Source organism: Monodelphis domestica, chromosome 7 (assembly GCF_027887165.1).
Source record: "Monodelphis domestica isolate mMonDom1 chromosome 7, mMonDom1.pri, whole genome shotgun sequence".
Classification (NCBI taxonomy): domain Eukaryota; kingdom Metazoa; phylum Chordata; class Mammalia; order Didelphimorphia; family Didelphidae; genus Monodelphis; species Monodelphis domestica.
In genome coordinates this window covers 136,387,864-136,408,934 of record NC_077233.1, presented here as the reverse complement: position 1 = coordinate 136,408,934, position 21,071 = coordinate 136,387,864, and the positions used below count along the sequence as shown (strand labels likewise).

At 39.5% G+C, this 21,071-nt stretch overlaps 1 protein-coding gene across 9 annotated transcripts in view; it reads left to right on the top strand.

Annotated features, from left to right (window-relative positions):
- Positions 1-19,514, top strand: part of LOC100013411 (phospholipid-transporting ATPase ABCA3-like) — a 436,423-nt gene extending 416,909 nt beyond the window's left edge. For all 9 annotated transcript variants that reach the window (XM_056805572.1, XM_056805570.1, XM_056805568.1 and 6 more), the window contains 5 exons: positions 8,940-9,127; positions 17,286-17,456; positions 17,893-18,092; positions 18,587-18,660; positions 19,258-19,514. In XM_056805572.1, the coding sequence (XP_056661550.1) occupies positions 8,940-9,127; positions 17,286-17,456; positions 17,893-18,092; positions 18,587-18,660; positions 19,258-19,383 (759 nt within the window). In that variant the 3' untranslated portion in view covers positions 19,384-19,514. The remainder of the gene's footprint in view (positions 1-8,939; positions 9,128-17,285; positions 17,457-17,892; positions 18,093-18,586; positions 18,661-19,257) is intronic.
- The last annotated feature ends 1,557 nt before the right edge of the window (positions 19,515-21,071 follow it).

Sequence of the window (21,071 nt, the reverse complement as noted above, 5' to 3'; positions counted from 1 at the left end):
GAAATCAATTCTGAGAGGGAAGAGCATCTAGATCCATTGGGGTCTTGAATTCTATCTTATCCTACAGGGAAAGTGAGAAGGGAAAACTAAGGGGAGAGGGGGAGGGAGTACAAAAAGGGAGGGAAAGAGAGAGGGGAGGGAACTTAACAGATCCTAAAAAAAAACAAGAAGGGGACAAAAAGGGAGGGGCCAGAAAGGGAAGCATATTAGGGGAGGGGATTAGGGGGATTGATTAAAAGTAAACCACTGGTTTAAAAGGATATAGCAAAAGAAGAAAGGACAGAACTAGGAAAGGATATCAAAATGCTGGGGAATACACAAGTGACAATCATAACTTTGAACGTGAATGGGATGAACTCACCCGTAAAACAAAAACAAATAGAAAAGTGGATTAGAATCCAAAATCCTACCATATGTTGTCTACAAGAAACACACATGAGGAGGGTAGATACTCACAAGGTTAGAATTAAAGGTTGGATCAAAACCTATTGGGCCTCAACTGATGGAAAGAAGGCAGGAGTTGCAATCATGATATCTGACAAATCCAAAGTAAAAATAGATCTGATTAAAAGGGATAGGGAAGGTAAAAATACATCCTGATAAAATGGAGTATAGACAATGAGGAAATATCAGTACTCAACATGTATGCACCAAATAGCATAGCATCCAAATTTCCAAAGGAGAAACTAGTGGAATTGAAGGAGGAAATAGATAGTAAAACTATACTAGTGGGAGACCTGAACCTACCACTATCAAATTTAGATAAATCAAATCAAAAAATAAATAAGAAAGAGGTAAAGGATGTGAATGAAATCGTAGAAAATTTTGAGTTAATAGATATATGGAGAAAAATAAATAGGAACAAAAAAGAACACACCTTTTCAGCAGCACATGGTACATTCACAAAGATTGACCATGTACTACGTCATAAAAACATGGCAAACAAATGCATAAAAGCAGAAATAATAAATGCAACCTTTTCAGATCATAAAACAATAAAAATAATGATCAGTAAGGGTACATGGGGAGCCAAATAAAAAATTAATTGGAAATTAAATAATATGATTCTCAAAAATCAGTTAGTTAGAGAGCAAATCATAGAAACAATTAGTAATTTCATTCAATTCTCCATTTGTCTGGGTAAGGTCTATATATTCTTACAGCAGCAGCAGCAGCAACAGCAGCAGCTAGGATATCTTATCTCTATTGCAGAAGTCCAGAGAGAGCAAATGAGTTCCCACCTGGGTTTTTCAAACTTTTCCCCAGTCCACTCACTTTCATACCTCATGCCCACGGGACAACTTTTGGCCCTTCCTCCTTCACTAGGGGTACCCAGGGGACATTTGCTCTGTCTCTTTGTCATCCACCTTAATTGTCAGCTTTCCCACTGACTTCAGGAAGGATAAGAGCTTAAATTCTGTTCTCATGATCAATGTCACTAAAACAACTTCCTTCACACATTCTTTAACTCCTTTCCTTCCTGTTCCTTCTTTGGTAAAATGTATTTATCTTTCAACTGTGTGTATATATATATTCATCCCTCCTTGAACCAGGCCAAACAAGAATGAGGTTCCTCCCCTACCAATCCCTCCTAAGTGTATAAATCTTCTGCCTTGGAAACAATACACAGTATTGATTCTAAGGCAGAAGGTAAGTGTATTTTTTAAAAAGTAGAATTAATCAAAAAGAAAAAGGAGTACAAGAGCTCACTGAAGAAATAATTCCTTGAAAATCAGAATTGGCCAAGAGAAAGCTAATGAATCCATAAGACATTAAAAAAGAATCAAACAAAATCAAAAGAATGACAAAATAAAAGGAAATGTGAAATGTCTCGGGGGGTGGGGGGAATTGGCCCAGAAAGGAAAAGAAACTAACCAGGAGAGATAATTTTAAAATTATTGGACTACCTGAAAGCCATGATAAAAAAAAGTCTAGATATCAAGTTTCAAGAAATCAAAGGAAAATTGCCTTATATCCTAGAACCAGCAAGTAAAACAAAAATTGAAAGAATCCATGAATCTATCACCTCTTGAAATAGCTCCCAAAATGAAAATGCCCAGGAATATTGTAACCAAATTCCGGAGCTCCCAGATCAAGAAGAAAATGCTGTAAGCAGCCAAAAAGAAACAATTCAAATATCATGGAGCCATAGTTGGGATTACACAGTATTTTGGTGCATTTTATCAGACAGAAGAGCTTAGAATATGATATGACAAGGAAAGCAAAGGAACTAGGATAACAACCAGAATCATCTGCCTAGCAAACCTGAGTATAATTTTTCAGGGGAAACATTGATATTTAATAAAATAGAGGAATTTCAAGCATTTGTGGTAAAAAGATCAGTGCTGAATAGAAATTTTGATTGTCAAATTCAAGACTTAAAAGAAGCATGAAAAGATAAACAGGAGAAAAGAAAACACAAAGGATTCAATAAGGTTAAACTATTTACATTCCTACATAAGAAGATACTTATAACTCTTAAGAATGTTGTCAATATTAGGGCAGTAAAAAGGAGTATACATAAATAGAGAACTTGGATGTGAGTTCACTAAGATGTGATAATATCCAAAAAAACAAAATTAAGAAATGAGAAAGAGGGATGTGCTGGGAGAAGGAGAAGAGAGGGGTAGAATGGGGTAAATTATCTCACATGAATGGATTATAAATCTTGTAGAGTTATTGCTGGGTCCAGGGGTATGCACAGTCTTATAGCCTTTTTTGGAGATAGTTCCAAATCATTCTTCAGAATATTGGACCAGTTCACAACTCTACCAACAGTGCATTAATGTCTCAATTTTCCCACCTCCCCACAAGCATTTGTCATTTTCCTTTTCTGTCAGGTTAGCCAATGTGACAGATGTAAAGCAGTACTTCAGAGTTTTTAAATATTCATGTCTCTAATCAATAGTGATTTAGAACATTTTTATATGACTATAGGTAGCTTTGATTTGCTCTTCTGAAAACTCTATATCCTTTGACCACTTATAAATTAGGGAATGGTTCTTATTTTTATAAAATTTACTAAATTCTCTCTATAATTGAGAAATGAGGATTTTATCAAAAATACTTGCTCAGAAATATTTTTCTAATTTCCTGCTTTTCTTCTCATTTTGGCTACATTGGCTTAGTTAGTGCAAAAACTAGTTTCATTTAATCATTTAAACAATGATCCTCGCTGTTCCTTGTTTGGTCATAGACTCTTCCCTTATTCGTATATATGACAGGTAAAATTTCCCATACTCCCATAAGTTGCTTATGATATCACCTTTTTATATCTAAGTCATGTGCCTATTTTGATTTTATCTTGGCTAATGGTGTGAGATGTTGGTCTATGCCTAGTTTCTGGCATACTGCTTTCCAGTTTTCCCAGCAGTTTTTAACAAATGGTGAATTTTTTTCCCCCAAAAGCTTAGAACTTTGAATTTGGTTCAATTTGTCTAGTTCTGATAGGGGAAGGTTGAGGTCTCCCACTAGTATGGTTTTACTATCTATTTCCTCCTTAAGTTTCTTCAATTTCTCCTTTAAAAATCTGGATGCTAAACTGGAAAACGAGGGGATGCCCATCAATTGGGGAATGGCTGAGCAAATTGTGGTATATGTTGGTGATGGAATACTATTGTGCTAAAAGGAATAATAAAGTGGAGGAGTTCCATGGAGACTGGAACAACCTCCAGGAAGTGATGCAGAGCGAGAGGAGCAGAACCAGGAGAATATTGTACACAGAGACTAATACACTGTGGTATAATCGAACGTAATGGACTTCTCCATTAATGGCGGTGTAATGTCCCTGAACAATTTGCAGGGATCTAGGAGAAAAAAACACTATTCATAAGCAAAGGATAAACTATGGGAGTGGAAACACCAAGGAAAAGCAACTGCCTGAATACAGTGGTTGAGGGGACATGACAGAGGAGAGACTCTAAATGAACACTCTAATGCAAATATTATCAACAAAGCAATGGGTTCAAATCAAGAAAACATGTAATGCCCAGTGGATTTATGCGTCGGCTATGAGGGGTGGGGGGGAGGAAAAGAAAATGATCTATGTCTTTAATGAATAATGCTTGGAAATGATCAAATAAAATATATTAAAAAAAATCTGGATGCTATATCATTTGGTGCATATATGTTGAGTACTGATATGTCTTCATTATTTATGTTATATTTTATCAAAATGTAGTTTCCTTTCTCGTCTCTTTTAATTGAATCCATTTTTATTTTAGCTTTGTCTGAGATCATGATTGCTACTCCTCCCTTCTTTGTCATATATATACCCAATAGATTCTGCTCCAGGCTCTTACCTTTACCCTGGGTGTGTCTATCTGCCTCAGTTGTGTTTCTTGTAGGCAACATATGCTAGGATTCTGGTGTTTAATCCACTCTGCTATCCTCTTGTTTTATGGGTGAGTTCATCCCATTCACATTCACAATTATGATTACCATCTGTGTATTCCATTCCTTTGTACTTCCTTCTTTAATCCTAACCTTACTCCCTCTATTCTTTCCTTCCCTCTAGTGTTTTGCTTTTGATCAGTCTCACCCCCACCCCCACCTTCCCCACCCTTATATTGCTTCCTTACCGCTCCCTCTTACTTCCCTCTTAATATAGGACCTTTTGTTTGTACCCCCCCCTTGTATTTCTCCCTTCCCCACCACCCTGTTTCTTATTCTCCTTCTACTTTTCTATAGGGCAAGATATAATTCTATACCCCAATGAGTCTGGCTGTTCTCTCTCTGAGCCCATTCCAATGAGAGCATAGTTTAAGTTGCCTGTAACTAATCCCTTCCTCCCTTCCATTGTATTGGTGTCTCCCCTCTCCCCACACACATACACCAATGCTTCTTTATGTGATATGTTTTATCCCATTTTAACTACTAAGACAATGATAACAATTTTCAAGAGTTACATATATTATCATATCATATAGAAATGAAAGTCCTTTCATCTTATTGAAGCCCTTAAGTTTTTCCTCTTTCTTGTTTACCTTTACATGCTTCTCTTGGATTTTGTATTTGGACCTCAGATTTTCTGTTCAAGTCTGGTCTTTTCTTCAGAAATGCTTAGAAGTATTCTATTTTATTAAATGACCATACTTTCTTGGTTGTAGACCCAGTTCCCTTGCCTTCCAAAATATCATATGTTAAGCCTTCCAGTCCTTCAATGTGGAGGCTGCCAGGTCCTATGTGATCCTAACTGGAGCTCCATGATATCTGAATTATTTCTTTCTAGGTGATTGTAGTATTTTCTCCTTGGTCTGGGAGTTCTTGAACTTGGCTAAAACATTCCTGGGAGTTGGCATTGGGGGAATTAATGCAGGAGGTGATCTGTGGATTCTTTCAATCTCTATTTTACCTTCTTGTTCAAGTATACCAGGGCAGTTTTCTTGGATAATTTCCTGTAGTATAATGTCTAGGATTGGGTTTTTTTTGTTTGTTTGTTTGTGTGTTTGTTTTTTGGTCATGGCCTTCAGGTACTCCAACAATTCTTAAATTGTCTCTCCTGGATCTATTTTCCAGGTCAGTTATTTTTTGATAAGGTGTTTCCTATTTTCTTCTGTTTTTTTTTTTCATTCTTTTGATTTTGTTTTATAGATTCTTGATGCCTTGTGGATTCATTAGCTTCTAAATATTCAATTCTAATTTTTGAAGCCTGAATTTCATCCATTTTGATCCTCCTTTTCCTCTTCATCTATTTTCCTTTGTAAATCATTCTCTTTATCTTTCATTTTTTTTGCCACATTTTCAAACTAGTCAATTCTGGCTTTCAAGGCACTGTTTTCTTGTTTTAGTTCATATGCCTTTGTTTCCAGATGACCTGTTTTTTCTTTTTAAGTTCTTTTCCCAATTTTCTTCAACTGGTCTTATTTGTTTGGGGGGGGCAGTGTCCTTTTCTGAGCTCTTCCAGAGCCTGAGTCCAGTTCGCTGGATTTTTTGAGGTTTTGCTTAATGCTCCTTAGTCTTCTTCTGTTCCATTTTTCTTTGTTCTTTTACTGCATAGAAACTTTTAATCATAATTTCTTTTTTTTCTTCTTCTGTTCTTTACTCATTTTTTTTTCCCTTTTCCCCCCTCCTTATGGGCTGCACACTTGCTTCTCTGGTTGTTTTCTGGTTCTGTGAGTTTGAGCTTTTCTGCCTTCTAGAGGCTTCTTTTCTGCTCTGTTGTTATACTGGATTAGGCAAGTTGAGCTGATCTACAGAGCTAACATGTCCTGAGGCCAAATCCTCCCCAGCTGCCTACAGAGGCCTATAGTAAAAGTATGGTAGCTTAGGGCAGTAACCAGCTAGCTCTCTTCTCTGCTCCTTTCTGCCAGCCACCTCCCTGGTAGCCTTGGTCAGAGCCCCAAGCTTCATGTGGTGGCACCAGGGTTCTCCATCTGGGTTGCAACCCTTTCCCTTAGATCCCACCATCAGCCTGGGTCCTACCACAGGTCTCAGTGCAGTAGGTAGAGAAGGGGCATTTGGATCTTCTTTCTTTCCCTTATATCCAATAATTCAACCATCTCTGCAAACTTTTTAAATTGAATGGAGCAGAAGAGTCCTGTGACTCTATCTTGTTGTTGGATTTGAATTTCTGTTGCCTTTGAAGCATTTTGTTTTGATTGGTGTGGAAGGGTAGTCACTGAGGATTTGACTTTTGCTGTTTCTAATCCACCATCTTAGCTCCACCCCCTCATGTCACTCCTTTATGGCTTGTTCAATTTCTTATTACTTTTCCCTTAAAGCTAGTTCCTAGTTTTATTTATTAGTTCAATGGTTTTTTTTTTAACTTTCAATTCTATTAATCTCTCCTTTGATTTTCATTTCAATTTTGGTATTTAATTGGGAATTTTTTATTCATGATTTCTCTAGTTTTCATTTAAATGCATGCCCAATTCACTGATCTACTCTTTCTCTTTTTATTGATTTAACATTTAGAGCTAGAAGTTTCCCCCCTAGGTACTACTTTGGCTGAATCCCACATATTTTGGGAGAAGTGTGGTCACTGCTCTCCTGGTTCACATTCTGGTCTTTACCCAGGAATAGCCTCTGTTCACCTGCAACCACAAGTGCTAGTATTCCTTTCTACCCTGGAACTGCACTAGGGCCCCTGCTTCTTTCTGACAAAACACAAGCATTCATCTCTACTCTGGAACTGGGACCCAGAACTGTGTATGGGCAATAGAATTGACAGGCAGTGTCTAATCCTATTCCCCATGTCAGCTCTGTAACCTCCGTAATCACTTTGATCAATTGTACAATCCCTTTATCATCTCAGGGATAAAAACTCCCAAAACTACTGCTGCTGCCACTTACAAGCCTTACCAAGGTGATGCTGCTACCTGAGCTCCTGCCTCTACCCCATGTCACAAACTCCTCTTGCCAACCTCCCATGTTTTCTGGACTAGAAAAATGTCTCACTTTGACCTTTTGTTGGCTATGCCTCTTGAGAATTTGATTTGACACATTAAAGTTGTTTTAAGGAGACTATTGGGAGAAGTTGCCTAGATTCCTGCCTCTATCCCTCCATTTTGCCTCCATCCCACAACAGATCACATCTTACCAAATGTCTGTGATACCTGTAATGTTGTATTTCCCTCTGGGTAAAGCCATGAGTATTGTTCCCAGACTGCTTTCTCAAGCACTACTAGGCATTTCCTTCTATGTAGTCATTACATCCAAATCATACTTATCATAGTTTTAGACTTTACAGTTTTATCATCTTCCTTCCATTCAAATTTCAGATTGGAACTTTCTTGATAATTCTAGTCAAGACAAGTCAACAAGTATTTGTCAAGGATCTACTATGTGCCTATGCACTTTGCTAAGGGCTAGGTAATAATTGAGATTGGCCCTGAAAGAAGGGATGGCTTCAGCAAAGAGTAGGAGAAGAGAGGATCTTTCTAGTCATGGGATAGTGAACAAAGGCACAGATAGGGAAACTGGATAGGAATAAAAGGGACAGAAGATTTTATCAGACTGTAGACAATATGAGGGGAGTCAGATAAAAATAGAGCTGGAAAAGTACAAGAGAGATTATGGAGGGCTTAAAATGACAAGATGTTATCTATATTTTTTTTGGTGTTTTTAATCAAAGGAGTGACATAATCTGAATGTTTCTTTAAAAAGTTTACACAAGCAGCTACTATAATAGATGGCATGGAAAAGGGAGAGAAGAAGACAGGAAAACCAGGTAGGACGCTGTTATAAAAGTCTAGGTGAGAAGGAATTAAGACCTAAAAATCTTTTGTGGATCCTCTTAGAAAAGCCTCATAAAAATGCCTCATCACTAAGGATCTTATCTCCAGGGCTCAAGAAAAGCGTCCTTCCCCTTGGTTTTGATAAAGCTATTAAACTTTGTATCTCTTATAAGAAATTAGTGCTTGGGGGCAGCTGGGTAGTTCAGTGGATTGAGAGCCAGGCCTAGAGACGGGAGGTCCTAGGTTCAAATCTGGCCTCAGACACTTCCCAGCAGTGTGATCCTGGGCAAGTCACTTGACCACCATTGCCTAGCCCTTACCACTCATCTGCCTTGGAGCCAATACACAGTATTGACTCCAAGATGGAAGGTAAGGGTTTAAAAAAAGAAAAGAAATTAGTGCTTACAAAATACCAAATTCATCCTTCCTTCAATAGATACACACACACACACAAGTACCATTCTACAATATAGCGCCCCTCCTCTTGCCTGTTCACCATGGGATCACCCTCTAGGAATCCTACCACCAAGACTGGGCCCCAGGTGGTTTCTGATAGAGATCATTCACAAATCTGGCAGTAGCCCAAAGCTCTGATAGGGAGCACTAGAAGGAATTTGCTTTCTTTGGGCAAGGACCTAGACAGAAATAATGGAATCCTTCACCTTGTCAGGCTCAGAGCATAGGTGATCAAATAAGGTTTTCCTATTAGGGGCTTCCAGTCAGCCCACATTGCACCTCCTGAGGATTCTTCTCTCCTTGTAGATAAAGAAACAAATTGGCTACTGTCCTCAGTTTGATGCCCTGCTGGGCCACATGACAGGACGACAACTTTTAATTATGTATGCCCGGATTTGGGGCATTCCTGAGCAACAAATTCAGTCGTATGTGGCGGAGATCATCTTCGACCTGCTCCTGGAGACCCAAGCAGACAGACTTGTCAAAGACTACAGGTGAGCCATTAGGCTTTTGGAAGCTTCTTTCCCTTCCTAAAACCATTATGTTACAATAATGCAGAATGCCTTTTTTCTTGGCCACAACTCAGGGGCATGGGAGCCTTCTCAACACTAGACAGGGCGTATGACTACACTGGCCAGCGAGGACTGGCTTCAGGCAAAAAGGAGAGGTGACCATCTGGCAGCTAAGGAAACAGGAGAACAGCAAAGAGCATCTGCTTATCTGACTTAATCAGATTACCACTCAATATAGGATATCCTGATTGGCTTCCACAGTTCTGACCCTGGGATCCAGAGGAGGGTTCGGTGGTATGGCCCAGGCCCCAGACATGAGGCACTGACCATAACATAAGAGTAATTGACCAACAAGACTGGGGCTTAGACAGCAGCGCTGTCAGTGACCTAAGCTGTCCTGAAGCATTTATGGACAGTGCCACAGGTCATAGAATGTCAAAGCTAGAAGGAACCTCATTCCAGGTTCTACCTGAAAATGAATCCTGAAAATATTCAAATTTCACTTGAAAACTTCCAGTGAGAGGGAACCCACTAGCCCTTGCAGCAACTCATTCTAGTCTTAGACAGTCTTCACTGCTGAGATCTTTTTCCATAAGTCAAGCCTGAATCTGTCTTCTTCTTAGTTTCCACTCATTGTCCTAGGTCTATCCTCGGGGCCAAGTGAAGCTAATTTAATCCCTCTTTCACCTGGCAGCCTCTTAATTATTTGAAGTGATCCTCCCACTTGGGGAAGTTGTCTTTCTTCAGGTTAAATGATCCAAAGTCCTTCAACTGGTCCTTTGTCCTGATTTCTAGCCTTCTTGCCATCATTGTTGCCTTCCTTTGATTGTGCCAGTTTGTCACCGTCCTCCCCAAGGCCTGGACGCCCAGAACAGAGCCTGATACTCCTGATGTAGTCTGGCTGGGGCCAACTAGAGTAAAGCTTTCCTCTTCCTCCATCTGGACCTTTCACCTCTACCGCTGCAGTCTATACTAGCATTAATTATTTTGGTGTGCACGGGACATTCTCGACTCATTTTGAGTTAGTTAACCCACTGGAAGTTTCTGATTTTTTTTTCCACATGAACTATCATCTGACCATCTTTCCCCAATCCTGTACACATGAATCTATTTGAACCTAAGTATTGAATTCAGATCATTCTTACTCCACCTTGGGAGACACAACTACGATGCTTCATTGGGTCAAGATAAGTCCTAGGATCATAAGGCCTAGAATTGGGAATGGCAGACATTGACTAAGCAAGTCACTTCCATTCTGTTTGCCTTTGTTTCCTCAACTGTAAAAATGGGGATGATCAAATAAGATCCTATATGTACAGCACTTAGCCCCTGGGCCTGGCACAGCATATGTACTCTATGAATCCTTTTCTTTACCCTTCCTTCCCTTATAGATATAGAGCTTATAAACCAGCTAGCCCAACCTCCTCCTTTTTCAGATGAGGGTCTGGAAATCCAAGGAGAGTGAGTGCTCTATAAAGTCTATCATTATTATCATTGTACCACTCTGTCTCTCCTATAAATAAAAATCAATGCATCACAGTAAACCTAAAAATGAAGGTGAACCAGCCAGAGAATTCATCACAAGTTATACGACTAAAACGAGACCCGATAGGCTACCTCAGTCTAGAACCAACACAGCCCTTTGAATTGGGGCATTTAGTAAGTGCCTGCTGGGGCCTCAGTGCTGAGAATGCAAAGAAAGCCCAAAGTTAGTCCCTGCCCTTGAGAAGCAGAGCTCAGGATTCCTGTGTCTAGCCAGTTGTTAATGTCCTGGCCAAGAGGAGAGGGTCCCCCACACCACCTCTTCTACCCCTGCCAGCCCATCCCCAGGCTAAGCAACATCTTCATCCTCCCCCGGAGCTCACCAGGTCTTGGAGGTCCCTCTTCCTGTGGCCTTCACTGACCCCAGCAAACCTCCCCAGTGGTAGACCATACAATGGACAGGCAAAGCATTCTGGTGTGAAGCTGGGGATCAGGAGAGCAAGCCCCAAGAGGGGAAGCATTGCAAAGCTCTTGATTTGAGTAAGAGCTCCCCTGTCCTTTACAAGTGAATGCTAAATTTCCTTTTCATTTTTAAAATATTTGGACGCATGTACAACTTGGATAAAGGTTCAAGGCGCTCCGATACCTCTATCCGTGATCTGTAAACCCAGCAAAATGCCTAGAACTCCTGTTTCCAATTTTTAAAATTAAATGCTACAAATGCTGTGGACACTATATCAATAAAGTGCTTCGGTTGGTCATTCCCCCACTCTATGGTATTTATGACAAATATTATTCATCATCATCTTCCTCCTCCACCTTTTCATGGAAAGCTTTTGCTGTTTGTTTCGCACTATCGAACTTTCCTTTGGATTTATAATCAGCAATATCCTTTTCATATTTTTCCTTCAGTTTTGTTGCCTTGTTGTTGTGTGGCGCTTTTCATTATCACTCAGATTATTCCACATCTCATGGAGTTTTGGGGGGGAGTTGGTTTTTTTTGGGGGGGGGGTGCTACATCCCCAATGGCTATCTCAGAGTTTATCATTTTATCTTGAGGCAAAATCCTAAACAGGAAGAAGCTCAGATGGGGAGTATTTGGGAGGGTTAGGATCCTTTTTTTCTCCCTTCTCTAGCGGGTCCATAATCCCTCATCTCCCTTTCATACTGCAATTCATCAGCCTTTGCCATTTCATCAAACTTGGGTTTTTCCTCTCCAGACATATCTTCCATCTTTCTGAATACTTCTTTGAAAGTTCAAAAAAAATTGAACTTCAGGAATTTTTTACTTATGTTTTTCAAGGCATGTTTGTACCAAAAAAAAAAAAAGAGCATACGCAGACATTTTGTTTTTTTGGTTTCTTTGGGTCACCTTTAGCCAACTGTATTGTTCACTAGTTGGTATTACTCAGGGTACAACAAGGCTCACACACACACATGATTATCATTATTACTGGTCATAATAAAATATATTTCTCATCTCTGGAAAGAAAGGTGGAAGGACCAGGGAAACAGAACATTTTATGCACTGTCAGACACAGCTGGACTGTTTCACTTAATTGACTTTATTATAAGGGGAGGTTGAATAGAAAAGAGAATATTGTAAAATTCTTATGTATATGGACAGTACAAAAGACATCAATAAAAGTGGGAGGGGGCACAAAACAGAAAGGTATACTTGGCCTTTCACCTTGCCTGCTAAAGCCTCAATTCAACTTGTCAAAAAGAAGAAAGAGGTCTTAGGTTCAAATTTGGCCTCAGACACTTCACAGCTGTGTGACCCTGGGTAAGTCACTTGACCCCCATTGCCTAGCCCCTACCACTCTTCTGCCTTGGAACCAATGCACAGTATTGATTCCAAAATGGAAGGTAAGGGTTAAAAAAAGAAGAAGAAAGTTAAAATTGAGGTAAAAAGGAAACAAGAGGGCAGCTGGATGGCTTAGTGGATTGAGAGACAGGAGTTCCTGGTGTAGCATCCCAAGCATATTCACATCTATGAAATATAAATGACTGTATGGCGACTGTGTCTCCAAGCATAAGGTTATACCAATGAGGCTTGTGAATGTAACCTTGAACTGGCCATGCGGCCCTTGGCTAAGACAAACTCATTAACATGCTCGGACTCAATTCCCCAGGAAAGTGCGGTTTGCAATCTACATGCCCAAAGGTGTTCCCTCTACCTTGCCACCCAATCTTAAGTGTCTATACTTTGTGATGTGGTTACTACGTGCTTGGGAGTACCGCCCAAGCAGGACAGGAATAAATTCAGAGGCAATCCCATGAACTTCCTCTTGCCTCTTGGCCTTTCTCCCTTCCATGGAGCTCCACTGGGCTCCTCAATGACTATGTCTCTCTCTCCTCTTGACCTTCTCCTTCCCCGAGGCTGTAACCATCTCCGCCTGCGTTTCCTATCTTAATCTCCTCATCCACCTCGTGTTCCTTTGTACTCATACTCTCCTATCAAAGGGAGTATCATAGGGATTGCCTGCCCTATCCAACCATTGACTTGTCCGTGTCTTTCATTTCCACCCTGGTTCTCGGTTCCTACCTCTCCTCGGGTCCCATCACAAAGGTGAGCCCCTTCCCTTGTGGGACCCTGCTGGTCAGGGAAGTCCATTAAGGAAAACCCCACACCTGGGTTCTAATTTGGCCTCAAATATTTCTTAGCTATGTGATCCTGGGCAAGTCACTTAACCCCCATTGCCTAGCCCTTACCACTCTTCTGCCTTGGAACAAAAACATAGTATTGATTCTAAGACAGAATGTAAGGGTTTTTTTTTTTTTAATAAAATAAGGGAAAAGGAAACAAAATTTCATTTTGTGTAGATGATATAATGGTCTACTTAGAGAGAACCCCGGAGCATTAACAAAAAAAAATTAATTGAGACAATAATTTCAGCAAAGTAACAGGGTATAAAATAAATCCATTTTATTTAAACAAACTTATCATTAGGATTTCTATTACCAATAGATCTCAACAAGAAGAAATAGAAGGAAATTTTCAAATTTAAAATAACTACAGAATATATAAAATACTTAGGAGTCCACCAACCAAGGAACACAAAGGAACTACATGGCTATGACCATAAAATTCTCTTCATATAAATAAAGACAGTCCTGAATATTGGAAAGATATTAATTTCTCTTGGTTAGGGCATGCCAATGAAATTAGAATGATAATACTGCCTAAATTAATTTACTTATTTAGTGCCATACCAAAAAAAAAACAAAGGGATATTATAGATAACTCAAAAATTTTAAATCATCTGTAGGAATAAAAGGTGAAAATTTTCAAGAGAAATAATTTTTAAAAGTAGGAAGGCTGTTGGTCTAGCAGTACAATGTTTCAAACTATACTACAAAACAGTAGTCTGAATGATTTGGAACTAATTAAAACTGATTTCTTAAAAATAAAATAAAAAGGTCTATTAGTGGAATATATAAAGTACACAGCTTATAGTATAGTAGTGTAGTGTTTGATAAATAGTCCAAAGACCTTAGCCACTTTGGTAAAGATTCACTATTTGACAAAGGCTATTGGGAAAATATCTGGCAGAAATTAGGGTTAGACCAAGATCTCCAACCATTTACCAAGATAAGCTCCAACCAGAAAAATAGGTTAAATATAAAATAGACACATCATAGCCAAATTAGAGGATCAAAGAAGAAAATGCCTTATACAATTATTGACAGGGGAAGAATTCATGAGAAGTGATAGAGAAAATAAAAGATAAAATGAATACTTTTTATTACATGAATTTTAAGGGGGGTTTTTTTTCATGAACAAAACAGTTAAAATTAGAAGGGGGAACAGTTAACTGGGGAGGGGGAATTTTGCGGGAGGTTTTTCTGATATATAAGGAATTAAATTAAGTATAAGAACAATGGGCAGCTAGATGGCACAGTGGATAGAGCACTGGGCCTAGAATCAAGAAGGCCTGAGTTTAAATCTTGCCTCAGCCACTATCTGTATGACCCTGGGCAAATCATTTAGCCTTGTTTGCCTCAGTTTTCCCCATCTACAAAAGAAGATGGAAAAGGAAATGGCAAACCACTCCAATATCTTTGCTAAGAAAATCCCAAGTGATGTCACAAAGAGTTGGACACAACTGAAATGACTATACAACAACAACAGAACAATTGCCATTCCCCAGCTTGTTCAATAAATCAAAGAATAGGAACAGGCAATTCTAAAAGAAAGAAATCCAAGGTATTAATAGTCAAATTTTAAATGTTCTGAATTGCTAATAATCAAAGAAATACAAATAAAATAATGAGGTTCTACCTCACACCCTTTAGATTGAGAAAAGATGACAAAATGAAAAAAAAGATGGTTATTGAAGAGGCTGTGCAGCTCTGCTGTTAGTAGAGCTGTGAATTGGTCCAACCACTCTGGAAAGCAATTTGAAACTATATCCCCAAGAATTGCTAAATTATGCATGTTCTTTAACTCAGTGATATCACTACTGGGCTTCCACCCCCAAAGAAATCAGAGATAGAAAAGGGACTCATAGGTGGTACAAGAATGTTTATAGAATTTTTTTTGTTGTAGCAAAGTAGAAACTGAGAAGAGAGAGTGCCCAGCATCGCTGGAGATGGTGTTAATGTACTTAGATATTACTGTGTTGTAAGAAATAATGAAAGGGATAATTTCAGAGAAAGCTAAAAAGAATTTTATGAACTGATGCAGAGCAGAACCAGAAAACAAGTCATATAATTACAACATTATAATGAAAATCAGCTAGGTGGCACAATGGAGTCAGAAAGGCTCTAAGATCAAATCTGTGGGTTTATAAATTCAAATATGATCTTGGACACTTACTAACTATGTAATCCTGGGAAAATCACCTAACCCAATTGGTCTCAGTTTCCTCATCTGTGAAATGAGCTAGAGCAGGAAATGGCAAAGTACTCTAGTATCTTTGACAAGAAATACCCAAATAGAGTTGGAAGAGATAGACAAGACTGAAGCAAATGAATAACAAAGAAAAACAACTTCAGTAGACTTTAAAACTCTGACAAATGCCATAGCCAACCTCAAATTTTTAGACTAGAAAGGAATCACGCTACCTGTCCCTTAATAGAAAGGTGATGAATTTAAGGTGCTGAATGAGATTTTGAACATGGCCAGTGAGGGAATTTGCTTTATCTGACTATGTATATTTGCTATAAGAATTCTATTTTTGTTTTTTTGTTTTTTAATGATAAAGGTAAAGAAAACTGAGAAGAATAGAGAAGTTAGTGGCATGGTTGCCAAAACTTTGCAACTAGAAAAGCCTGTTGTCTCGTTTTTTGTAAAGTTCAGAATTTTAAAAAAAAATTTTTTTTTGTGCTATTTATACTAACACTAGAGGCAGTAAGCTATAGTATACATGTTCCCTGGCGACATATGCTCCCAATGTGTTTGTTCCCTGCTCAAGTATTTTCTGCATATGTTCTCTCACCTCCTGTAAGGAAGAGTACCCCATTTATGCTTGAGGAGATCTTTTCTAATCAGTTGGTTCATTCTGCTATTCAACTAAATGTCTTTTGTGAGTGAGCAGAACCATTTCTACTAGAACAATATCACTGTAAAAACAACTCTGAACGATTTAAGAGCCCTTACCGATGCCACCACTGATCACAATTCCAAATTTCAGAGGCGATAAAGCATGCTGCTCCCCTCCTAACAGAGAGGTGATGGACTCAAGATGAAGAATGAAGCGTATATTTTTAGACACAGCCAATATGGGATCTTTGTTTTCCTTGACTTTGACCATCTGACACAAAAATTTTGTTTTTCTTTTTTTCTTTTCCATTGGAGAGGCAGAGGACAGAGGATGAAAAAAAGAAATGTTTGCTTATTAAAAATATAATAAGGGAGCAGCTGGATAGCTCAGTGGATTGAGAGCCAGGACTAGAGACAGGAAGTCCTGGGTTCAAACCTGGCCTCAGACACTTCCCAGCTGTGTGACCCTGGTCAAGTCACTTGACCCCCATTGCCTAGCCCTTACCACTCTTCTGCCTTGGAGCCAATACACAGTATTGATTCCAAGATGGAAGGTAAGGATTCAAAATATATATATAATAAAATGCAAATATGCCCTGGTGCATATATTTCCAATTGTCATTTCTCTGACTACCAAAACTCTTGTGAGCAAACTACTTCTCTGACATTTTTGACTTCAAGCTCATTCTTTGGCTCCATGTATTTACCCAACTCTATCCCCCGCCCTTAGCAATGGAAGCATGATTTCTGGCTTCAGCATTTGATACCTTTATTAGATTCCACATTCCAACCATATGTTTCATGCTATCCCTCTGCATAATGGACATTTGTTTTTGTCATTCAATCTTTCAGTCATGTCCAATTCTTCATGAGCGCACTCACCCTACTTTCCATAGGATTTACTTGGTAAAGATACTGGAGTAGTTTGCCATTTCCTTCTCCAATAGATTAAGACAAATAGAAGTGACTTGCCTAGAGTCACATAGCTAGTGTTTGTAGCTAGATTTGAACTCAGATCTTCCTAAGTCCAGGCCTAGCACTGTATGCATTGAGCCATCTAGCTGCCTAATATTAGAAATATCTAGTCATTATTACTTGTTCTCCCTGGTGATCTGTCATAAAGCCTTGGAAATAGTACTATTTTCCCTATTCTCCCCTCTTCTCACACAGTGGTGGCAACAAACGTAAACTGAGTGCCGGTATCGCCCTTTTGGGAAAACCCAAAATTATCTTCCTGGATGAGCCATCCACTGGTATGGACCCTGTAGCCCGGCGCCTGCTCTGGAATCAAGTAACCAGGGCCCGTGAGGCTGGCAAAGCCATAATCATTACCTCCCACAGGTAGGACCTGCACTTTGATTGTAAAAAGGGATTCGAATGAAAGTAGGGGCGATCAGAAGCTAGAATGATTTTAGTGACCTTGTCTATGGACTCTTGGGTTTGTGGATAGAGGGCAAGAGCAAAAAAAGAGCTGTCTGATGAGGGGCTCTTGGGTTCCTCTAATGTTGGTCCTGACAGAAAGCTCCATGGAATAATATTCTATCATGGGATTAAAAAGGGAAAGCTCCCACTCTAAATCTGAGCATCTCCTCCTCCCCTCATATAGCAAGCATTTTTGCATTGCTATGGTTACTCTTCATTAGCCTTGCTGCAAGCAACATACCCAGGCTCCCTTCTACAGAAATGGGACCTGCTGATTTAGTTCAAGCAGATCCCTAGCCCTTGCCTTCCAAAACAGACTCTAGTCAGGCCTCTCTTCTGACTCTTGTTTCCCTAGCATGGAGGAATGTGAAGCCCTGTGCACCAGGCTGGCCATAATGGTGAATGGAAGATTCAAGTGTCTGGGTAGCCCACAACATCTCAAGAGCAAATATGGGAGTGGCTATACCCTACTGGCCAAAATTAAGAGCACCACTCCTAAGGAAAGAAATTTAGCAATTCAGGAGTTCAAAATATTTGTGCAAACAAAGTTTCCAGGTAATGAAGCTTGAGCATCAAGTAGCATAAGCCTTTCCTATTTACCCTCTGTTTAGGCATGTTTTTCCAGTGAATTTCTATGAAAATAAGGGAGAAGGGTTTTCACCAGTCCCACTTCAACAACAATCCCTTGAAGTATTCTGTCCCACCCTAGGGCTGTAACCAAAGCCCTTGCTTAAGTATCTAAAGTTCAATACACTTTCTGCTTCTCTCATCTTCTCAAAGAGGAAACATCCTCTCTGCTCTTGGCAGAAGCTAAGCAGCATGGGGGACAAAGACAAAGCTGTGAAAGGAAAGCAGCTTCATAGGATCTTTTGAGACCAGTTTGGATTATCTGCTCTTCTGTATTCTCCCTACCCCTTAGAAGTCCCCTTCAAAAGTATGGATATCAACTTGACAACAGCAGTTATACTAGATTGAAAACTAAGCCTGCCAGAAAATACCCTTTTCTACTCCATGCTCCCTCAGGAGAAATGTCTCTTTCCCTTTGCCAGGCAGTAGACTGAAGGATGAACATCAAGGAATGGTCCATTACCACTTGCCCAAACAGAACCTTAAATGGTCAAAGGTGAGTATCAGAAGCAAGTTTCATTGAGCTAACATGATACTACTTTAATGGCACCATCCATGAGGAGAGCACAAGAGGCATTGAACTCTCAGGGGCCAAGTGATGTGGGCATGGCACTCAGACATCTGGGAATAGGATGAACTCGACTCTAAGGAGGGCGTTTTCTCTGTGAAGAGTCTGTCTTTCCCTTTTTCTAGGGTAGTTATCTTTCCATCCTGTGACAGTTTTTCCTCTGCAATTTATCATGACAATATTAGACAAAATTTCTCAGCCTTTAATTCTTTCAACATGACTTACACTCCTTCTATAGACAATTGAATACTGGTCAACATATGGATGACCTAGATGTATTGTTCATCTGGAAGGGACAGAAAAACAGACAGGATCTCTTGAGGACTTACCACTCAACTTCCTTCTCAAAGAACACTGGAGTTTCATGGCAATATTTTGAGAAATCATTATTCTCTCCTGGTGGGTCCAATAATGGATTTAAAGAATTTCACCAACCCCTAACCTTTGCCTCCTGACACATTTAGAAGCCACTCCCTACATCCCTACACCATGGACCTTAACAATGATTGTATCTTTACCCCACAGGTATTTGGCATCTTGGAAAATGCCAAAAATGAGTATAAATTGGATGACTATTCCATCAGTCAAGTCTCGCTGGAACAAATCTTCTTGAGCTTTGCTCACTTACAAGTCTCACTGTATGACCTCTAAAGAGCAGACCACCATACTTTCAGCTCCTTAACACTTCCCTATCCCACTGTAAATCACCACTGCACATAGAAACACTATGTATGTGGGTATGGGCGTATAATCAGATAAAAATGTAACAATGACCATTCTCATCAAGAGACTTTCCTTTGCATTTTAAGCACAGATGCACTTTGAGATAAATATTCAAAGAGCAGGTGAGTATGAGGTCAGAAAAGAAGTAGAGTTCTCAGAACCTAAGACCATTCACTCAACAGCTCCATAGGGATGCTGTGGAAGTGGACCCCTTGATTTACACTACTTTGGCTATTTATAGGGTGCAGAACAACCATCCCAGGTAGACCCTAAGTTTTCCAGGCACTCATTCACTGTATGGAAACTACAGTTCTCAGAGTAAATGTGGGTGGGGAGGGGAACATAGATGTAAACAATGAATGGACCAAGTTATTATTTTTAAAAACTCAGTGGGCAGTACAGTGACCCAGTCATTTCAATTATAGAATCATTGTGGGGAAAATACTCCAAGCATTGTAGCAGGGTCTCACCCCAAAAATGGAAGGCTCAAAACTCCATTCTTGTCCAAAGGTGTGAAAATCTTTATTTGAAGAAGATTTAAGGCAATGAAATAGCATCAGGGATGGTAGTCATCTTGGTTGATGGAATAGCCCCTTGGGGCTGGCAGAATAGCCTAACAATTGAATCATGATTTGCATATTTATTGCATAGTACACCCCTGACTGGGCATTCTGGACATTTCAGGCAGAAAACCCCATCAGAGGAGAAGCCTCACTATCTCCTTATCCCAGTGTGAAACATAGAGAGGGTACAGTATAGTATAATACCAGTATAACTGACATAAATACAGAACACTATAAGTTATTAATAATACACAACTGTACAAGTTGATGTAAATACAGAACAGTGCAAGACTATTACAATTTATAAGATACAATAGTTAAATGCTTAGCAATACAGATTATTAGGTAGTGCTAATAATACAGGTTTTGCAATTTGTGCTTAACTAGTACAAACTGGTGGAAAATACAAGACTTCAGAGTTTGGGGTCTGGCTTCTATTGCTGCCCACCTCCATCATTCCCCTCTCTTAAAAACCCAGAAATCTAGACATTTGGAGATAATGGGGAACTGTCTCTTCTGTAACTTCTTCAGGCTGAGGTGGGATGTTACATTTGCCCTAGTCTAGTCTGTGAAAAGGATTTATGGGCTTGATCCAGAGGGTGGAGCTTGGTTGCAAACTGAACAACAGTAGATGTTACCATCTGAAATCTAGTTGAAGGTAGACAAGAAGAAACAAAATTAATGAGATCATTTAGAAGACAGAGACCAAAAATCAAGAGTAGGATTATTATTAACAAAATGAGTTAGGAGGGGGCTTGAAGAATGGAGAGTAGCCAAGAACCCCAAGAGGATCCTGGCCCCACAGCCTTATTAACTTGGAAATAATACAGAACTTCCAAGTAGTCAGAAAACCCACTTTTTAATCAAAATAAAGGAATAGACTTATTAATCTGGGCACCACACAGAGTCATAAATCAAATTCCATATAGAACCAAAGGCTCTGAGACTCTGGGAACCATATCCCTGGGAAAAGACACAGCTCTTAGTGTCCATTCCTCCTTGGGAGAGAACACTGTGCTAAGTGTCAACTCCAAAGAGATACTGAACCTGAGA